General features: G+C 41.4%; 1 protein-coding gene across 1 annotated transcript in view; it reads right to left on the minus strand.

The window, feature by feature from the left end:
- Positions 1 to 22,294, minus strand: part of rnf19b (ring finger protein 19B) — a 64,521-nt gene that overhangs the window by 19,590 nt on the left and 22,637 nt on the right. Inside the window, exon 2 of the mRNA XM_041808953.1 lies at positions 13,276 to 14,503. Within this exon, the coding sequence (XP_041664887.1) occupies positions 13,276 to 13,937 (662 nt within the window). The 5' untranslated portion in view covers positions 13,938 to 14,503. The remainder of the gene's footprint in view (positions 1 to 13,275; positions 14,504 to 22,294) is intronic.

Here is a 22,294-nt window from a genome sequence, read left to right on the forward strand (position 1 = left end):
CATGTGTCTTTGAGTGTAAATTTGGACCTTAATCTACAGTTTTCAATGATTTGCATCCACATTATGCATAAGAAAGTAAGATGTCTAAAGGGACGTTTCAGTGGAAAGAGAGAGCATACTGTGCACACACTGTAGTCAACAAGGGGTGGAAACAGAGCTGCCCTTTCTAACCACCTGTCCTTTATAGCAGTGGTTCTAAACCCTCTCAGCCCGCGAGCCCCCATAAAAAGGTGCCAGAGACCGGGACCCCCACTGTACCTGAAGGTGGTTGAACACAGCCATGCACATTCAAGAACTGTCTTGTGTAGACAAGGCTGCCCACAAAAGGGACAGCTTTCTGGGGCCGCTAAATTGGAGAACCATGGAGGTCAGAAAATGATGGTCCACTGTAAAGTTAAGCTGTGATATCCATATTTTATATCTAACCTGAATAATAACCACTGTTATCAAAGAAACAAATCATTTTTTAAAATTCATCTGTGTAGTAAATGGCCTTCCTAAAAATGTAAATCTGTTTTGTTAAAAAACAGAATTAAAATGGGTAAAGAATGGCAAAAAAATTGTAGTAAAGCAGTGAAATTAGATTTTAAAAGTAGCAGAAATGGGTTGGAAGGGGCAAAAATTAGATAAAAGTAGCAAAAATGTGTTTAAGTGGCAAGAACGGGCATAAATAGTAACAAAACTGGGTGGAAATTTGGTGAAATGGGTGGAAATATGTGGTAATAATGGGTCAAAGAGGTAACAATAGGTGAAAGGTGGCAAGAACTGGTTTAGAAGTGGCAAAAACAGGCAGAAATAAAGTGGTAGAAAGGGTTTAAGATGAAAAAAATGTGTTTTAAGTGGCAAAATGTGATAGAATTGGAAAATTGGTGAGAAAAAGTGATGAAAACAGGTTAAGATTTGGCAAAATTGGTGTACAGTGGCAACAGTGTAATTAAAAAATATTCTTAGTTTTTTTAAAGGCATCTGGAAACCCCCTCTCAGTGTCCCGTGACCAACCCCAGTGCTGAGAACCACTGCTTTATACAAGGACAGCAGAGACAAGTTATTTCCACTTTTCAACTATCAAACTGAGAGAATTCACCAGCATGAACAACAAACAGAAGCTGCTGGGTTATGTGCAATAGTGTGTAAATGTGCAGCGCATTACGTGAGCTGTTGTGACCAAAAAAGAACCTCAAACCACACACTACCTTGGAACGCTCCCATGGATGCCATTTTGCCCAGTGTCATTCTTATTGTTGAATCAGGAACACTGACCTTAACTGAGTCAAGTAAGGCCTGCAGGTTTTGTTTTTTGGAGCAATTCTGGTAGGCCCACCACTCCCGGGAAGGTTAGCCACTGTTCCAAGTTTTCTCCATTTGTGGGTAATGGCTCTCACCATGGTCTGCTGGAGCCCCAAAGCCTTAGAAGTGGCTTTGAATCCTTTCCAGACTGATAGATGTCAATGACTTTTGTTTCTCAGCTGTTCTTGAATTATAGATGGCAGCATGATGTGTTGCCTTTGAGATCTTTTAGCTCACTTCTATTGGTCAGACAAATTCTATTTCAGTGATTTCTTGATTAAACAGGTCTGGTACCAGTCAGGCCTGGGTGAAACTTCTCAAATTGAACTCAGGTTTCCAAAAAATGTGGTTAATCACAGTAAATTCCTGATTTAAGAAGGGGAAATTGATTACTCTGTCCACATCGGGCCAGGCAGGTTTGGATGTTTTTTTCCCTTTTAATGAAATCATCATTTACAAAACTGCATTTTTGTCTTTGTCTAATATTAAAATGTGTCTGGTGATCTGAATCATTTAAGTCTGAAAAATATGCAAAAACAAAAAATAAAAGAAACTATGACTGTCTATGTTCTCCATCAGGCTAACTGTGGACTTGTTGCGGTACAGAGGACAGGTTGCCACAACAGCTTCTTCCCGGGAGAGCATCCCACGTCAACACTGCCTCACGACTGGCTGATTCTGACACTTTGCTGAAATCAAATGGAGCTGAAATTTCCAGGATGGAAGAGGAGACAAAGAGAGAAACAGAGCGACAGAGAAACACGGAGGGCAAAGAGAGGCTGGAGTGATAATGTGGATGTAAATGTGAAGCAGAATGAGAGGAGAGAGAGGAGAGGTGGGGGAGTTTTTTTATGAGTGCTGACACGCTGAGTGTGGAGAGGAAACATGCACAGACAGTCCTGACATGTTCAGCTCCACCAGCAGCCACCTGGGACTCCTGCTGAGCCTCTAAACACACAAACACAGACACAGACGGGAACAGCGGCTCGCTGAAGAGAACGTGACTCACAATCAAACACAACATGTCATCAGCAATCAAAGGCACAAAATCCAGAACAATGACATGCACGCAGAGCCCAGCGAGCACGTATTGATCTGTTTAATTAAGTCCCCAACTCCTGTTACCCTTGGCAACGCTCCCTCTATGCAGCATCGATAGTCACCATGGCAACTGACAGCCAGAGGGGAAGGCAGAGGGACAGTGTTTGGATACTCAGACGTGACAATCACATGGGATGAGACCTTATTGGTTAGATAAGACAGCCCGGATGAAGGTAAACAGCTCTGATATAACAGTTTCAATACAAAATCAGACAAATTCAACAGCCTGAGATTCAAGATCGCCTGGATGGATCATTTTAGAGAGGAAAAATACTAAAATATGAATTGATTTCCCACTCTCTTTCCCTTATTTCAGACTTACCTCCTAATGATCACTGCCTTGCTTAAGCTATATAAATTCTCATTCATTTAATTAAACGTTTTTAGTTTTTTGGGTATTTTTGCTGTCTTGCCTTCATTCTCTTGCAAAAGAGATCTCAATCTCAATGGGTTTTATCTGGTTAAATAAAGGTTAAATACATCTGGCTGTCTTGTCTAATGTTATCTATGTCACCCATCGTCTCCACTCAATTTCCCCGTCACATTTTATTTAACTTCCCCCTCTCACAATAAGAATATATATCAAATCAAAAGTAGAGGGGTCTAAGATTGTGTCTGTTTTTGTGTATTAAATCTTATTTGGTCACAGTTTTCCATCTGAAGCAGAACTTTCCTGTAAAAAAAGGCTTTTACGTTGATTGAATTTTGCCAGAAAGGCTCCTCTGATGCTTCTATATAACAATAATATTAGATTTTGGAGCAGCTCTGGATAACATTGTTTTATTTTTTAAATCTGAAAAATCAAAGAGCAGGACTTCCCATAAGCACCAGTCAAAACAGTCAACTATAGACCAACTACACACAGCAGGTCAGGTCTGGTATGGGACCATAAACCGGTTTGGCCCTGGACCCCTGATGGCCATTGTCCATGCCTGCATCAGGCCCATGCCCCATCTCTCCAGCTGACACACGAGTCTGCCCCGAAGCCTGCTCCTACCCACCTGGTTCCAGGCACACAGTATGCAGTGTGAGCCTTGGATGTTGACTCATGGCCAGAGGTGCCGAATGGACTCCTTTGTGACAACTTCTCTTCAGCACATTTTTGGGTTTCATTAGGAAGACCATGTGTCTAACAGTGACGCACTCAAGAAAGGACCTGGTGGGCTGGTCCAGACACCGGGGGCATCATGAAAGGGGCAGCTGGGAAGTTAACCAGAAAGATGGGGCATAGGCCTGGAACAAGCCTTGAGGATGGCCATTGGGAGGCCAGAACAGTGCAGGATCAAGATTGACGCAGCGAAGTGCTAAACCGGGATATGCTCCGATTCCTGACCTGACCTGAGTACCTGTGCTGGATCAGGCCCTGGAAGTGCTCTTGCCAGTAGAAGCACAGCTACCACCATCAAAAAGACAACCCTTCCCATCGCCACTGTCCTCAGCACATCAGCAATAGACACTTTTCCGCTATGACTTTTAGCAGCCCCCATCCAAACCAAGCCGTGCTGATTTACTTTTCCATCACCAGTTTGGCCAAGCAAGACCACACCAAGCCGCACCCAGAGTGGTCCTGCTCTGGAGCAGGGCCCATGCATACCCGCCCTGCCTCAAGGTGTGCCACAGTGTTGTCACAGCAGTTTGTCATCATTTGCAGATGTGTTTAAGAAGAAAACTGCTGCATAAAAATTTAAAATACCTCGGGACAACAGCATGGACAGGGATGATGTGAGTGCACTTCTTCTCCTGGTGGAACAAAACAATGCCTACTGAAGTGTAGCTATTTAGTGTCATTGACTCAAAACGCCGTGTCATCAGCCCTAGATGTTCCCTCAAATAGGTAGCTAGGTTGTGCCTGAAAAGGAAATCAGTGGGGCAGCCATGCTGAGTCATACCAAGTACAGCTAAGCTTCTTAATGTAATAGAAAAGCCCCAATGGTCTTGCCAATACCCAAAAATGCGCCAGAGCCTCTGGACATCAGTCAACATCCAGACCTCACAAGTAGGACCAGGAGGACCAAGGACCGAAAGACTCTGATTTTCATCGTCATGATCAGACACCAGAAGGGCCAAACCGCCTTGCCCAGCAAACCCAAAAGAGTCCAAGTCTGCAGTTGATTTCAGCTTCACCCAGCGGATTGATGGATTATGCTGCCATGGTAGGTGAACTGCTCTGCAACTTCTACAATATCCCCATTCAGGGACAAAGATTCAACCGCAGCATCTAAAGCATCAGTCCCAATGCTTTTGCCTCCTTATCATCATCTGCAAGGATCACAGTATCATCAGCAAAGTCCAGATCAGTGATCTGGACATGAAGAACTAAACAATCACAAGCATTATTAAGGCAGCAGCATTGATTTTAAAGTATTGATTAGCACTGGTATTTAAATTACATTTTAGATGCTTAGAATTTCCTGAGGGATGACTTGTTTTTTGAGCCTCATTTAGCCACCAGGGTGGCGAGTTTTCAAATCCCCCTAACTAGCTAATTTTTCCCAAACAGGCTGACTTCTCCATCTGCAAGTGGATTTAGGAGAACTAAAGTTACAATGTCCTACAAAAGCTAACAAGAGCATTTGAGCCATTTTCAGTGTTTCCTTTTAATCAAATATTACTGTGCTTACTGCTCTAAAAGCATCATTAATCATTTGTCTAGCCTTTAAAAAGCAGCTCAAAGACAAACATTCAGTCATTTCTTGCAGATTTACACACCCAGAAAGCATAAAGCAAACATTCCTGCAATCATGTGTCATTGTAGGCGTGTTTCTGTTTACCTGATGAATCTTACATCCAATATTTACTCTACATTTAGTGCTCAAACTCCAGAAATAAAAACAAATCTACCTTGCTGCTCAGAAGTGTTCAGAAGATTTCTGTGAAATTTGTCTGAATGATGTCTGATACTGAGCAGGCCAGGTAAAGAGAGGTATAAGGGCTAAAGAGCTTCCTGTTGGGTCGAAAGCAAAGAACTCAAGTTAACAACTGTAAATTACACCACCATAATGAGATGAGAAAGGGTTAAAAAAAAACAAAGCTCCATAAGTTGGTAGGAGCTGCATAATGTGAACATTCTGGTTGTTTTCTAGAGATCATGTAAAAATCAGTTTTTCTCTCCCATGATAATGAGTAAAGATCTGGAGTTTTCAGTAATTCGTTATCATGGCAAAACAGAGTAGAATAGAGGTATTTCCCACTTTGGGCTTCTGTACATCAGAGGGAAAAGTACAGACAGCGTGGCCTTGTTCGATAACAGGTAGGCCCCTTGCAGGAATGTGTCACTAATGTTTAAAAAATATCATCCTTTTAAAGACACATTATATAACAACTGATACTATCAGGTAGGTATATCCTCAAATGTCCAAACATTCTCTGTCATGATGTAAAACATATGAGGAGGTAAACTATGACAGAATTAAAGGTTTATTCTACATAGACTTTAAACTACACATTTGACTACAGCCCGTAGTTGAAATGGTTTATGTAAACAAGGGCTGCTGTGACAAGGTTTGAGCACTTCTAATACACAATAATAGCCTCGCTTCTCCACTGCTGTATATCCACATGTAGCCTTTAAAACGTGTCAACATCAGTAATGGGTTCGACCTTTTTTGCTTCCACATTCAGTGGCTTTTTAAAAACAGCTCAGTGAAGTTAAGGAGAGGGAAGCTGGTGAGTCTCAAAGCTCTGCTGTGTCTTCTCACTAGCTGCTACTGCATGTAGCCTAATGTTTCTTCTTCATGCGTTTCATTATGCCAGCTTCTTTGTAGTTTACCAACTGTTAGCAAACAGTTATGAGCCTTACTGATGCCTGGAACCATTCAGACTTATTTTTCACATGACTGCATGCACCAAACCGAGACATTCGGAGCAAATATGACTAGGAGAGGGGCCAGAAAAAAAGGATCCACGTCAGAATTACAGATATTAATTTCCACAATACTGAACTGGTTCAAAATTTGCAAGAATCTATATATATATTTTAAAAATTTTATTAGATCCTGAGTGCATTTTCAACAGCAGATCCATTGCAAGTATGTGCCGTTTCCATCACAGATGCTGCAGGAGGATGTGTGGCTCATAAGCGCTGCTAATGCTAAAAGCACAGCTTATGAGTCAGTGTCGGTTATGTTCACATTGCTGTGTCTGACGTACTTGCATACTACATGCACGGTCTATATGTCTGTCCCGTTTTCCCAAAAGTAAGGTTTTCAAACTCACAGTGGATTCTACAGTCCCAGGTAAGAGGAAGCCTGACCCAACGTTTGCTTAACCTTAACTTTTTCCCTTCAAGCAACCCCTACTTGTGTCATAAAAAATGGTGACAGAAATAAATGATGTGCGGCTGCAAACATTAGCATTAACTTTAAGTGCTTTAAGTGAAAAATCCCAGTAAAAACAGGCCCATAAACATTTGTCATTACCAAAGGAAATTGTATGTGTAATACACTGATATTAGTGAATATATGCAAACATGATTATGACAACCTCAGAGCAGACAAAGCCTTACTCCCCCCTGAAATCTTTGGTGTAAGTAATCAAGCTTTTTTATGTCAAATAAAGATTCACAGCTCATCAATGCACAGCAGACTGGAGCAGATGCTGAAAATAATCACCTCTTTATAAGAAATAGAGAATGTGGAGTGATTAGGAATTGGCTTGGAATCGAAAATCGATTCTGAATCAAATCGTGACCACAAGAGTCAGAATCAAATTGAATCATGAGACACTTAATGATTCACATCTCTAGTAAATACTGTCACAACCCTAATCATGTGTGTACATGTGTGATTCCTCACTAAGGAGCCGGAGGCTCCAAGCCTTCACTGTGGCCCGTAGGAACTACCACGGCTGTACATTATAGACTTTTGGACACAAGTTTTCTCCCCAGGCAAACATTCATGACCAGCTCCATGACCCACTTTTGTGTCCTGGTCCACCACTTGGAAACCCCTGCTTTAGATAACTGTAAAATTCATAACAATGTAATGCATTGATTATTATCTAAGTAGGATGTGAAAGGATAAACACTTCTGTATGTTTATCTTTCTCTCACCAGACTTCTATAGACAAGATAGATGAACCAGGTCACATTTACATAACTTTACCACAAGTAGGTCAATATATACACAAGAATACACAATCACAGCTACACACAATCACAGAAACAGGCTGACGACCACACAAATAAAGATGGATAGAGCCACACACAAACAGAGGCCCTCTCTCGCCATTATAAACTCTCTGTTAACGGTACACTGACAGAAATTCACACCCATAAAACCGTTTCTGTTGAAGCCACTTTGACGCTGACCAGCAGTCTGAGGCTGGAGCTGCCAGGTGTGTGTGTGTGTGTGTGTGTGTGTTTGTGTGTGTGCATCTGTGTTCATTGAGCCTGGGCTGTTTGTGGTGAATAATAATACGCACTCAGTCAACTTGTCTGAGTTAAAGAGGCGGTGAGTCACTGCTGGCGTCAGATGCAGGATCCTCTCAGTAATATGTAGGTCAGTGGTGGTCAACCTCTGCTCCTATGACACTGCTGATGCAATCACACACAGACACACTTTTGGTAAGGTCAATTTTTTGTAAGGTAAATCTCATTGACCTAAATCTGTAACCTTTACATGAGCTGCTCCCCCAAACCCTGAAATCATTCGTTTTGTCAGCAGGGTTCAACCAGGATGCACCGACATCATCACGCTGTGCCTTTTATACAGAGATCGGTAAAAACACATGTGAGACTTGTTAAAATAATAGTTATAACACAACTTAAACACCCCTCTAGATGTTGGTTTTCCTCTCTATTGGGAGTAAAAACTCTCTGTCCTGTACTTTTATTCTCAGACTACAGCTGAACACGCTTCTACAAAAGAGGGAACTATTAAACAGAAAATGATGATCACTTTAACCTCATGGTCACATTGTTCTAGGGAAAAACAGCAAAAATCTAAACATTATTAAGCTGAAAAAGGAAGATAAAGTTCCCCTGTAAAGAGAGGAATTTATTATTGCAGCAGCAGTTTACTGCTGTGTACGTTTTAGGCTCTACATAATGATAACGGATCAATTCAGCGACCCCTGACCTTTCACTGAAGCTCTAAAATAAAAAATCTTCTTTCTTTCTTGAATATTGGTAGTTAAATGTTCCTTCTTTTAAGGGGCTGAGCCACTGAGCCAAACTCAGGAGTTTTTAGTGGGGTTAAATCAAAATTCATCACAAAATTTAACCGCAGGGTTGTCCAACATGCACAAAGAACCCAACAGTTGTAGGATATCAACATCATCACCTCCCTCCTGCTCACTGGTGGTGAAGTTTCTGGAATATTTCCTGCTCTGATCACACATCAGCTCACCAAGATTTCACACTGAAAATCTGGATAAAGTCACACTGAGAAATTTGTTTGTGTTCACATATGTAGTTTAGCCTGAAAATTTTCAGGCTTTTTCTTAAGTTTTGGGCATATGTGACTTGTGTATTTGTGTTTTTTCTGATGTATTTTTCCTTGTAGCCACCAGCCTTCTCTCAAACAAAGCTTTTCTTTTTCTTCAGCCTCAAAAAGACAGAAGACAAATCAGTGGCTGTCCTCCATTGTTGTCCTTTGTTCACTTTGTCACGTTGCTATGATGTCATGCTATCACAACGCTGATGAAGCTATCACCATCCAACTTACACCCACTGGCCGAGTTTACGGTCAGAAACTGAGATAGTTTTTAATTTCTTTTTTACACTTTTCCTTAAATCCTTTATTTCTGTCCATGCATGCATCTATTAAGGTGGTAAAACAACACACCTTAATGATAAACATGGCAGAAAGGAGATATTTACAGGTGACAACCAAACCAAGTCTAATCCAGCCCCATACAATCTGATCTAACAAACCACCCTGATCTTATTTAAACCAATCTGACCAACCCCGCTGACCCAGACCAACCAAATACAATCCAACGAACCTCCCCAGTCCAAGCCAATCCAAGCAAATCCATTTCAATCCAATTCAATCCAATCCAACAAGTCTAAACCCAGCCCAATCTGATACAACCAATCCTGCCCCAACCTACTCTGATCAAACCTATTTCTGCCCAACCCAAACCAATCCAACCCCACCAACCCAAATCAACCCAACCAGCCCAGCCCAATGTGAACCACCTTACCCCACCAAACCTAGTCCGATCATACCAACGCCCACTAACCCAATTCAATCCAACTAGCTCCACCAACCCAGCACAGCTCAATCCAATCCAACAAACCTCAACAACCCAGATGAATCCGATCCAGTTTACCCCACCAACCTAACCCAATCCAACAAACCCAAGCCAACCAAACCTAATCTGAACCACCCAACCTATCCCAACTCAAGCCAATCTAATACAACCTTGTGCAATCCAACTGACCCCACCAATGAACCCAACCCATCTCAATACAACCATCCCACTCCAATATGATCAAATTAAAGGTTTTCACTTATAATTCTAGAAGGCAGACCCATATTACTACCCATTTTGATACGTTGATACGAGGCTATTTTTAGTATATTATCTCCATGTCTAGAGAAACTCTGTGATGACGTTGTACACAGTCATAGCTACTTACCGTGCAAACCAAGTAATTAACCTTGCACATATAACCAGTCTCATCTAGGCCATCACTGGCTTTTCTGATTAGTAAGATTTAAAACATTCCCAATCTATCAGAATATTATTTCTGTGTATGAAATGGGGAGGGAAAACGTCCATCATCAATTTCAAGCAGTTTGTTTCTGTGACCTCCTTCTGCAATCTGTACCATGCTATGAGGCCTGACATAATTTTACATTCTCAATTAAGACTTCAACAGAAAACTCATAAGTGCTGTAAACCACACCAGAATCTGTTTAACTGTTTAGAAATTCATGTTTTGCGAGTAAATATGAGCTAAACTGTCTTGTTTTAACACTGCAAAGAAGGCAAACCCCATCTACCTTTTAGTGTGAAGTGTAAACTTGCTGCTAACGCTTTCCATCTCCAATGCCTTCATGAATTTGAAAGGAAACAAGGTGCATTTCTTGTGTAAAAATACATTTTTTCATGCATTCATTAACACATAGCACACACAATACATCCTTTGTGTGGTGTTATGATGACACATAGCAACAGGGAAACAGAAACTTGAATACAGATTTATGCAAAGATACTCCCTGGCCTTCCCCTGTAACAGTACCTGTACTTAACCAAACCACAGCAGACATATATCTCTGAAATCAGTGTTGCCTCTTCCCACACACTCCAAAAAACACAGAAACACAAACACAATGAATCACTCCTGCCTTCTATGATGAAACAAACGCCTCTCATTTGTTCCAGAAACCTAACCAGGGCAGTGTCACCTCCAAAACCTCATCTAACTCCCCCCTCCTTCGACCACAGGGCGCGACTTTACCCGTCTCTAACCCACTTACAGTTTTGCTCCCTCCGACCTTCAGTTTCAACTTTCACACCTCATCACTCCCACTGTGAAGGCACTGACCATGCAAGTGTCGCTGTGGCTCACAAAGAAATACAGCCATATATGTGCAATCTGAAGTTACGCTGTTTGTCAGAATTTAGTGAAGTACAGCAGAAAAAATAAGTTAACAACCTAACAGCAAATTAGCAAGAGTTCATGAGCACCAAAGGGAAGAGGAAGAAGGAGACAAACAAAGAAAGAGAAAATTGATAAAAGATAACAACAAAGAAAAGAACTTCAACCTGATAATGAAGATTTGATACACATCATCTCAGTAGCTATGTCAGCGCTGATGTGACCTAAAAACTGACTCTCTTATCATAACAGTCCAACTGAAACTGGACTTTAAAATGCATTTAAACATAGGTACAATGAAAATAGAATTTAATGTTGTATTCAAGCCTAGATAGAGCAGCTATGGATCAGACTAGGAGTTCTATGTATGCTCCACAGTGTCTGTGCTGGGTTTAGACCCCAAAGCCAAACAGCATGATGTTACAGAAAAAAGTCCAAAGTAACTAGTTTGTATATGTATGCTAAGATGAGGACAGTAGTCCAGTTAAAAATCCTAATCAAGCTAAAACGGCTCAACTAAACTGCTTGTGAATGTACTGTCTCTACTTCAATCCTAATATAAGCCAAATACTGAAAATGAAACTACCTCCAACATCAACTGTCTGTAACAGAAAGATACAAGTATGCTATGATAGTTTCACTTTTGCCTCACTTAAGATCTTTCAGTTTCTAGCTTTCAGCATCCAAACCGAGTCCAATCCAACTTAATAAAACCCCAACCCCACCTAATTTTGTCTAACCCAACCACGTCCAGTCCAACAGATTTCAACCTAATCCAATCCTAGTCGACCAAACCAACCAAATCAAACTCAACCTCATCAAACCAGCCAAGCCCAGTCTATTCCCACCAAACAAATAAACCCACCAAACCTCACTCAACCCAACCAACCTGTTCCTATCAACTCAATCCATCTTACCCCAACCAAACCCAATCCATCACAGAGCAACTAACCTCACCTAATCTAACCTAACCAAACCTAACCCAACTTAACTCAATTCAACCTAACCTAATCCAATTCTATCAGACTTAAACACTCAATCCAACCCATTCCAACCAACCCATCTTAACCCAACCAACCATTCCAATCCAAGTTGATCTATATACCGTAACATAAACTTTGATGCAATTCTAGAAAAAGCCAGACTGATATTGATACCTGCTTTGATGCCTAAGCATTTAAAATAAACATACTGGGCAGCCAACATTAGATAATTGCTTACCTTTACAAAAACTTTTGTCAAATTCCTACACACTTTCTAAATTGTTCAGTAATGTTCCCAATGTTTAGTGCAAATCAGACTATGCTGAGTTAAAAATAAAAAGTAGTCCTTTAAACGTCAGTACATGTTGTCAACCTTCATTGAGTCCAAATTTATATCTAAAGCTGATTAAAAAACACAGAAACGGACCAAACTGCAGCTCAGTCAAACACTGAAACCATTAAAAAATAACAATAAAACATTCCAATTTGAAAACAAGCCAACAAAAAAGAGAAACTTTTTAGGCCATGAGTAATGTATAACATGACGTCAGGGTCAAAAGTAAAATAAATAAATGTGCAGTTTGAGGTTTGATTTAAAAACAGGCAGTTTGAGGGGCAGCAAAACACCAATATAACTGTTTTTTTGCAACTACATGAGTTGAATCACAGGAAGAAGTTTCCTAATTGAGATTATTGGACGTCCAGATTACTCTTTAAGTTTTAAGATTTGTCAACTTAAGTTTTGATTGGATAACATGATCGCACAAAAACAAAAAGACGTATCATGGGTATAGAAATTCAGACCTTTACTCTAAACTCTGCCACATTTACAGCCTAAATAAATAAACCATGGCCTTACATTAAAGTTAGTCTTTTTTTTCTGAGTTTAGGTCAGAAGGTCATCAACACTATCACACGGTGGTGCAAGAACTCTAAGCTGATAAATCTGTGTTTTACACCACTTTAGTTCATCATCTGATACTTGACATAATAAGTATTTACTGGTTCAAGAATCTCAGTTGTTCAGAAATTTTGCTTGTGCTTGTTTTTGTTTTCTCTACGAGTTGGGGGATTTTTGGTTGTTTGACTCCTGAAAGAAGCCATTTTAAGAATTCAACATGAGCTTTAGAGCTTGATAAGGAACTTTAAAAAGACTAGAAAATGATTGATTAGATAAACACCAACATCTAACAGGAGAATCAGTCAGAGACAATAACATAAGAAATTTCAGTTACAGCTATATAAGGTATAGTTAAAAATACACAGAATTATATAAAAACAGAATACTGGTTCCAAAATAGCACAAAAACAGACAGATAAGCAAGCTGATAACTAAACTGGTAGATTTCTTACCCGCAGTCTGGTGCTGGACACCATCGACAGTCTGGATCAGAGGCGAGGCACCTCCGCAGCAGGAACTCCTCATATTTCTCCAACAAGGCCGCATCATCCAAGATGTCAGCCACCTGTTGCGGGGCGAGTCTCTCTGCGCACTCGGGGCAGCTGAGCTGGACTCGGCTCTCTGTGATCTCGATGCGGAGGTACTGTCGCAGGCAGCAGAGGCAGGAGCGGTGGCTGCAGCCCAGAAGCTCGGGGAGCTGCTCGGCAGGCTGACGCACCAGGCACAGGGGGCACTCCAGGAGGTTATTCTCCCCAGAGGAGGGGGCTCCACCCAGGGACGGCTGGCTGGAGGACAGTGGCTTTGATGGGGTGCTGGAGGCAACGTCCTGGGGGGTCGTGGCGGCTGTGGTTGTGGTCGTCGTTGGTGTAGCAGAGGCGGCGGCGGGCGCTGAGCTCAAGGCAGACGGGAGGAGCTGTTGTTGTGTGTGGTGGTGATGGGACAAAGGGGGCGCTGCTCCTCCTTTAGGGCCCCTGGTGCCCCTGGAGCCTCGTTTGCTGTGGAACAGGCTGTGAAAGGAGATGCGGCCCTGGCGTTTGCCCGCCGCCCGGCACTTAGGGTTTGGGACGCCGCTCACTGAGGAGTGAGGCGACTCTGAGTCCTTTTCTGACCCCATTTTTTCCCAGAAGACAGTCCGTTTGCAGTCCACTGATACACGATAACGTCTCTCAGAGGGCCACTCAGCGACAAAAACACAACAGAGGACTTGTCCCCTTGTGAAGCCAAAGTGGAATGCAAATGCTTCTCAAGTTCCTGTTAGAGAAACTTGAGTGAGTCACTCCTCTGCTTCCTTTTATGAGAACTCAAACGTTATCTTGAAAGGAAAGCGGGCGATAACAGAGGACAGGACTGAAAATGACTGAAATAAAAGTGCAAGTTCAAAGGAAAAACAAAAGTCCTCGTCACAGTTTTTCTAAAACTTGGCGGTCAAAAGGTTCAAAAAGAAGAAAAACTACAAAGTCTTCCATCTAGCAGGCAGATGTGGAGGTCAAACATTACTGTCAAACTAAACCATAAAGGTCCGTCCTTTAAAAACAGAGAGGCTAAAAAAAGGAGAAATCCACGCAGCAGAGTGTTATTATTCCTCAGTTTGATTCAATCTCTTCAGCTGCATTCAGAGCGTCTCCTCTGCTCGCCTTCCTCCCCTTCTTGTTGAACGCCGGCGTCTCTGAACGGTCCTTTCTGTCAGGAAGAAGAGAGCAGGAAGTTAGCACAAAGAGCATGCTCAGTATGACACACACACCTCTCTCTCTCTCTGCTCGTCCTGAGTATCAGTGTGATCATTAACTCTTGTGACCCTGAGCTGATGATCTAAACACAGACTGACTCACACGGGCAGGAAAACGGTACACTGCATGTGATCAGTGACCATAATTACAGGTTCAAAACGCAAAAACATAATTTAACCATTTACTAAATCCATGACATCATCAACCAGTCCGACCAATAGTGTGTTCATCTCTCTCTCTCGATCACGCTGAGCACCTTGAGCTCTTCTTCCACTTCACACTGCGCTGCTAGTGCCGTTGCCATGGCAATGCTCACTATGAGTGAGGCATAACAGCGACCCGCTCTGTGACTCTGGAGCTTATATGTACACAGACAGCTATGAAGACAATAGAGCATGCACAGGTAAATGACACACAACCACACACCTGTTAATATAAATGTAAATCCATATGCACAAGCTAAAGGGAAGCAGAGAGACGCACAATCCTCTCTTAATACTCAAAAATACAACAAACATAAGAATAAACACAGCCTTAAAACACTCAAAACCTGCAGTTCAACACACAAAAGCGCTAACATCTCTTTGCCATCAAAGAATAGCTTAGTGGTGATAATATAACCACATTTTCACACACATGCACAAGATAATTTGGCCATTAACTTGTACACCAGACCTGTTTCCGATAGAGCACCTTAGGAGCATGGTGGAATGTGTGATCGTCATCATGGATGGACAGCTGATAAAGTGTCAGCTACTGCATGATAATATCATGTAAATATGACCCAAAATCTCAGGAATGTTTCCAGCACCTTCGTGGATCACAGAGAATTATGGCAGCTCTAAAGCCAAAAAAGGGATCTAACCGTACTAGGAAGGTGTACCTAATAAAATGGCTTGTAAGTGGTTATGCACACATAAATACACATCAAAAACACACACACAGAGACTAGGGATGTATGATATTATTGGCATGATAGCTGTATCAATTAATATATAATTGCTTAATTCTTTTTTTCCTTCGAAAATTAAAATATTGTTTTGCCTTTGGTAGTGAGATCAGTGCCAATGGTCTAACCTGCAGCTGCCACAAGGGGGGGATTGTGATATTTTGGCTATACTGTATATTCCTGAGGCTGGCATGTTGTCATCATGGAAACCAGCCTATTGTAGTGGTTCTAAGGGAGGAAAAACTGAACTCTCATACTGCCTGAGCTGGAAAGTTGAAATGGAAAACAGCCGCTTTGGTCAAGAATTAATTCATGAGTATGCTTTGATCTTGCATCATATTCACTGATAATGACTGATGGGAGCATTTCTATAAAATGGATCAAACATTAAGACAACATTTAAAGCCTATAGGGATTTTTTTAAATACCATACCCGAAATACCACATCTTTTTTCCCTCTGCACATTAACTGATTTTAAAAATCTTCTGGGGGCCGGATGGAAAGCTGTGGTGGACCACGAGTCAATGATCACTGACACAGAAGCAGTGTTAATTTCGCCGACTAAAACTATGACTAAAAATGTTTGTCGACAGCCTTTTTTTCCATGACAAAAACTAGACTAAGACTAACAAAAAAAGACCTGTGATGACAAAAACTGACAAAAAATAAGTTTAGTTTTTGTCAAGACGACTAAAACTGGACTAAAATGTAATGTAGGTTTCGTCAAACATTCAAAATCCGTGATATTTCTCCACTGTGGGTAAATCTGTCAAAATATAATGCATCTGTAGCTATTCTGCCTCTTAGCTGTAGAAATCAGGGACCACAGGTTTAGAAGAGTGTATAAAAGGCACTACCATGATTTGGTACCAGATTGAGGCAAGACAATAAATGCTTGGTCTAAAAGTAAAGACTAAAATGTGAGGACTTTTTATGGGCTGAAACTACACTAAAATGTTTTGAGTTTTTGTCGACTTAAACTAGACTAAAGGATAGAAATGACTAAAATGTGACTAAAAATAAAATGCATTTCATTTAAAGACTAAAACTGAAATTAAAAATAGCTGCCAAAATTAACACTGCATAGAAGACACAAATTTATCTTTAGACACAACAGAAAACATAAATTTAAAATCACACAATAAACAGAAAATAAAACACCCACAACACAGAGAAACATTCAAAACTCACACAGGCTGACGCCATATGCAGCCAAGTGTACACCCATATAATCAGGCATATTTTCTTTTATCACATATATAATGCACTCACAGAACAACATTCTCTATTAAAGCAGGCTGGTACAACCTTAAAAAAACATGTTCAAGCCTGTTAAAAAAAACACACAAGCTGAAAATCATCCTCCACTCACCCACTTTCTCTACTAGTATATATATGCAGAAACACTCACACATGTGCCTGATAATTACATCCTGTGTCCTCACTCGATTACAGACTGTGAGCCGTGTGAAGGAGCCTGTGTGAAGCCTTCCTGTGTTATTAAGTTGTGAGTAATGTGTGGAGTAGAAATGTACTTCATGATGTGTTTAAATCCATCTGAAGGGTTACATGCTTTTCAAATGTTGAACAAAAATGCATCATAGTAGAGCTGAACAAAGAAATATCCAACATTATTTTAGCTCAGAGATTTTAATCTTTATCAAAATACTCAAAAACCAAAAAAACGAACTGAGTTTGTTTCTGTGGTTTTGCTCTTTGACCAGCAAACCTCTCACAGCCTCACTGTTCACAAATCTGATTACAGCTTAAAGGCCACACTCACTCAGAGGGTAGTGTTGACTCAGCAAATGTCACACCATTCAGGAAATTGTGACCCTGACTGTGTGTTTTTTTCTGAGGCCAGTCTTTGTGTGATTGACAGATTAGCTGACCAATCACAGAGAAGCAGGCGGACTGTGTGGGCTTCAGGCGGACTCTGATATAACTTCTAGGTCATAAAAAAGAAGCAGAGTCCAGGAGGATGTAAGGCCTCCAAACACATGCAGAAGCAGAATAATGTAACCTGACATTCCAGATAGTACATTTCACATACAATTCAGGATAGTTCACATCCATCTGGGCAACAACCAGTACAGTTGGAGAGTGACTGGAGGAACATTCTTTCTACCATATTCATTACGGGCCAATCGGCCAAGGATAACGTGAGCTTGACAGGTAGCCGTTATCATTGCTCACTAATAGTGGAGCCGGTTGGTAAAATAAACTCTTGCTAAAGCCAGCCAGGAGGAGAGCAAAAACATCTTTCCCAACAAAGAAATTTTCTGTTTGATTCTTTGCTGTTAATATTAAAGAAATGCATTCATAAAATTGCTGCTATAGCAATCTTTATACCAGCCGCCATTGTTTACAGGCACTACAACTAAGCCAAAGCAGCTCTTTCTTTCCAAAAAATGTTAACTCTCTCTGTCATGGAAGAAAACTCACAATGGCTTAAATAAATGAGTGGTTTTTATACAGCAGAGAAGTTAAATGAAACTTAGCGTTTGTTCCCATGCCCAGCTGTGATCAGCTGATGGCCAGCTGATCTCAATTATCACCTCTCAGCTCTCACAACCAATCACAGCTCTTTCTCTCAACATGACGGTCTATTCAAATATAGCATATGCTGATGCACCACGCTACTGCTGCTGGCAAAGTGTCACCTCCTCCACCCCAGCCTCCTCTTTTACAGCATAAAGCTTGTTGCACCCTTATATTGAGATTCATGCTGCTATGGATTATTTGCTTCTGAAATTGAATACTAATTCTACTGAATCCAATATGCATTGTCATATTTGTATCTGTCGATATGGGGGTTTCTAGCCATGTGCTCCCAGAAAAGTCAAAGTTTGCTGCTTGACTAACCCAGGCACTCTGTCTGTCACATTTATGATGGGCCAATCAGAGTGACAAGACAAAATGAGGTAGCAGACATGCACAGCTACAATGTGATGAAACTGTCACTTTTTTACAGCTACATCCGAGCTAACCGCTAAACTGGGGGCAGCCATTGCTCACAGTTTATAGTGCATCTTAACCCTGCCTGTAGCTACCTCCTTGTTCTCCTCAGATGACGCTGACTGGTCAGAACTATTTTCAGCTTGTAGATGGATTTGCCTAATCACAGTCAGGCAAGTCCATCTGCTTTGCAAGGTAAGGAACCGCCATCATTTGCATCAAGACTCTTCTTTATGCCTCGGTGGCATCAGTGAGACAATGCCAAAGATTTTTAGAGAGTATTATACCGTCATCTCATTGTTTAGCTGACTAATTCTGCATGTCCTTACCGCAGACATTAGCCTAGAGGATCTGACATTGCTGCAAATGTATTCAGCCTCTTACAGCTCAATGTTAAACAAAGCAAACAAAGCTTTACAAAGAGGAGTTTTCAGTATTTTGTTTTTATCGCCCATCAAAAAGATGTGAAACACTGATAACCTAAATTTCAGAGCCGACCCAGGAAGAGGAAGGAAGGAATGATCAGAGCCGAAGTCAAAAATCAATAAAAGAGGAGGATTTCCACTGAAACACAAAGTAGATGCTGCACTTTTTTAATACGCACACACTAACCCTGTGCCAACACATACTCATACAGCCATCCAACGGTTGCCATAGCAGCCAGCACTCGCCATCCTCTCAGGGTCAAACTGGGTCTCCTCTGAAATGTGTGTAAGTGTATAAAAAGCCCACGGTTCCTAAATATACCCTCCCACAGGCTGAGTGTGTAATGGGCCTCTCCTCCGCTGCACCCTGAGCATCTCCCTCACACAAACATGGAGAGTCACAGATGGCAGCTTTTAAGAGAGTTTGTGAGAGAGCCCTGAGCGCTCCATGCTTTTTGAGATGAAACCTTTGATTTCAACACTATTTTAACAAACTTCAACAGCAGGTCTGTGTGTTTTGTGAGCGATTGTTTTCGTGGTTACACAACAGAGGCCTCCCATCAGGCCCAGTGATCACTGCTCCATGTCCTGGAATCAAACTGGTGGAGCTTCAGTGGCGTTTATTCTGTGATGTTGCTTCATAATAACAAGTTACCTGAACAAACAGGCTGATGAAGGAACACCTTTTTTCTCTCCGTCTCTAATAGCTACACAAACACAAACCTCTGAAGACCTGCTTTTGTTTGTTTTTACAGAGCGCGGAGGCGAGATTCTCCAGCGCTGATAAAAAAGATTTCCTACTTTTCAAGGAGCGTCCATCAAACGACAGATCAGAGGAGAGGATTTCTTCTTCTGCTGTCACTTCTCTTTACTCTTGTTCCTCACATTTCTAATTGAACACTCACTCCTGGTTTACTGCTTTAGTTTGATCATTTTTAAAGGAATCTCAGAGGGGAATTCACTAAAAGGACTGGGCATTTTAAGACTACAAGGAAACCCTGCAAGCTGCCAAATAAAGAGGGTACTCTGCTGTTTTTTGCTTGCAGTAAATTGCAACAAAGGTGGTTTTACCACCAGGGATAGGCAGGCAATTGCCTGGGGCCTTAGTGCACAAGGGGACTAGACACAACTGAAATCACTTTAAACAATTAAGATGAGTATTTTAATGTAGAAAAGTGGCCAAGGGAGAATTCAAAAACATCAAAATGGATTTCAATTATTCCAAAAAGTCCCTGGGAAGGACTCCTGCTCCCAACAGCATGGCTGAAGTGTCTCAAAAAGGTAAGGCTACTTTATTTATAGAGCACCCTTCATACATGCAGTACTGTGCAGAACTTTAAGGTGTGTTTGGGCCCATGATTGAGGCTGAAGTAAGGCATAGATGTGGCGATTAAGCTGCCTGAGGGCACCATCAAATGAGAAGGAGGAATGACAAAACCCTCTGGATGTGCTCTGGATGTCCTTGAGTATGCATGACCTAGGAAACCAGCCAGGTAGATGGTAGGGCCACCACAAGCCCCTGGTCATCCAGTGGATGTCCAAAGGGCCTGAAAATTGCCGGCAGTACCCGGGCGTACTACCAGGGCTGAAAAGGTCCAGGCAAAAAAAGATGTCATCGAGCTTGACCTCTGCTGAGCATACACGTGTCAATATGTCTCAAGCTTGACTCATGCCGCCCCCTCTCTCTCTAGCTCCAGGTTGTGGCACATCAGGCCCTGCAGTGAGTCCTTAGTGCCCTACATACCTGAAGCTTATGCACATGACTGTGCAGGAATTCACAGTGCTTTACAGAGCCAAAAACAAAATAAAAGCTCTAAAATCATGTTGATGCACTTTGTTAAAATGATGATTATAATCCATGAAATCATCAAAATTCATTAAGAAAGAGAAAATGGGTCATCTGCAAATATAAGATCAATACAAAAATCTTATTGAAGGAGTTGTTTAAAAGAAGCTAAAACTAAAGGGAACGCAGCTGTAAATAAAATTTTTTAAGACCTGTTTTAAAGGAGCTAACAGATGTAGAAAACCTCTGGTTCTTTGGTTGTTTCTTCCACAGGTGAGGAGCAGAGCACAGAAACTAAGCTGCCTCATCCTGTTTGGTTCTGATACTGGAAACAATGAGTAAACTCATCCCCAGAGGACCTGAGGGGTCTGGATGACTCATAATCGACTAAAAGATCAGAGAAAGTCCCAAAAAGTTAGCTCAGTAGATCTCTATGAACATATTGAAACAATGAATTGGTGGATTACTGTGTGCTAAAGTGGCACGCAATGAACAAAACTGATGATTCTTGGCGGAGGCGAGATATTGCACCATCAGGGAGACTTGACTTTAATTTTTATTAGTTCCACCTGGCCCAGAGACATGTGAGAACATGTAGATGTGGTGAGTTTGTATTATGATGCTCTTCTATGGTGGTATTTGGGTTCATGCATTTGTCCTGTTCTGATTTTGTCACCAGGAAAGAGATGCATCTAGATATTCTGTTTGCTTGCTCTGATTGCTTTAAGCCTAAAGGTAAAGAGGCTCATACTGGTCTTTGCCTGGAGCCACTAAATCACTCAAACTGACTCTACTTTTCAGAATCACCGACACTGATATTGACGCAGATATAGTGAACATTATCAGAGCCTTAAGCAAGTCAAAGGTAGCAGAGGTGTGAGCTGAGGCATTTTCTTCTTCCTTAAAGTTTAAAGTGTATTCTTAGGAAGTTTTAGGTCTGAACTACATTTATACTGTATGTTGGCACCAGCTAAAATGAATCTGTAATTATCAGTATGTTTATCAGCAAAAATCCAATACTGTGCATCCCTAAATTTTGACATTATTTCATTTTAATTTGGCCTAAATTGGTCCAATGTTGTTGCATTAGGCAGTTTTTTAATGGCGTATGGCATCATTTTGCAAGATCTGGATGAAAGTGTTTATTTGAGCATCATCCAAAAAATGAGATCTACAGTATTTACCTAGAATTACTGGGAAACAGATTGAAATATGCCAAATATTCCTTCATTAAAGCTCGAGAATTAACATTCAATGAGAACCATGTAGAATCAACTCTACTCCCCCTCCTTTCCTGTTCTTGTCCATGTTTGGGCTCTGTTGCTCCGCCCCCTTCTCATATACCTCCTCGCAAATTTGCACATCCGCTGAATCTAATACCGACGGTGGCAAAGCTCTCATAGAGTGATTTTGCTCCGCTTTTCCACTGAAATCAATGGATGAATTACAGGTTAGTCTCAGCATGAACAAATTCTACATAGGACCGAAGACCGCTGGCAACTCCGCCATAGTCAACTTCTCACTGAGCTGAGGTGCAAGCGCACCTACTACAGCGGCCAATAGGAACGTTCCCTCCATCCTGAGCCATAATTGGCTACAAGTACTAGCGTCCTCATTGGCTGGAT

This window comes from Cheilinus undulatus, linkage group 16 (assembly GCF_018320785.1).
Source record: "Cheilinus undulatus linkage group 16, ASM1832078v1, whole genome shotgun sequence".
Classification (NCBI taxonomy): domain Eukaryota; kingdom Metazoa; phylum Chordata; class Actinopteri; order Labriformes; family Labridae; genus Cheilinus; species Cheilinus undulatus.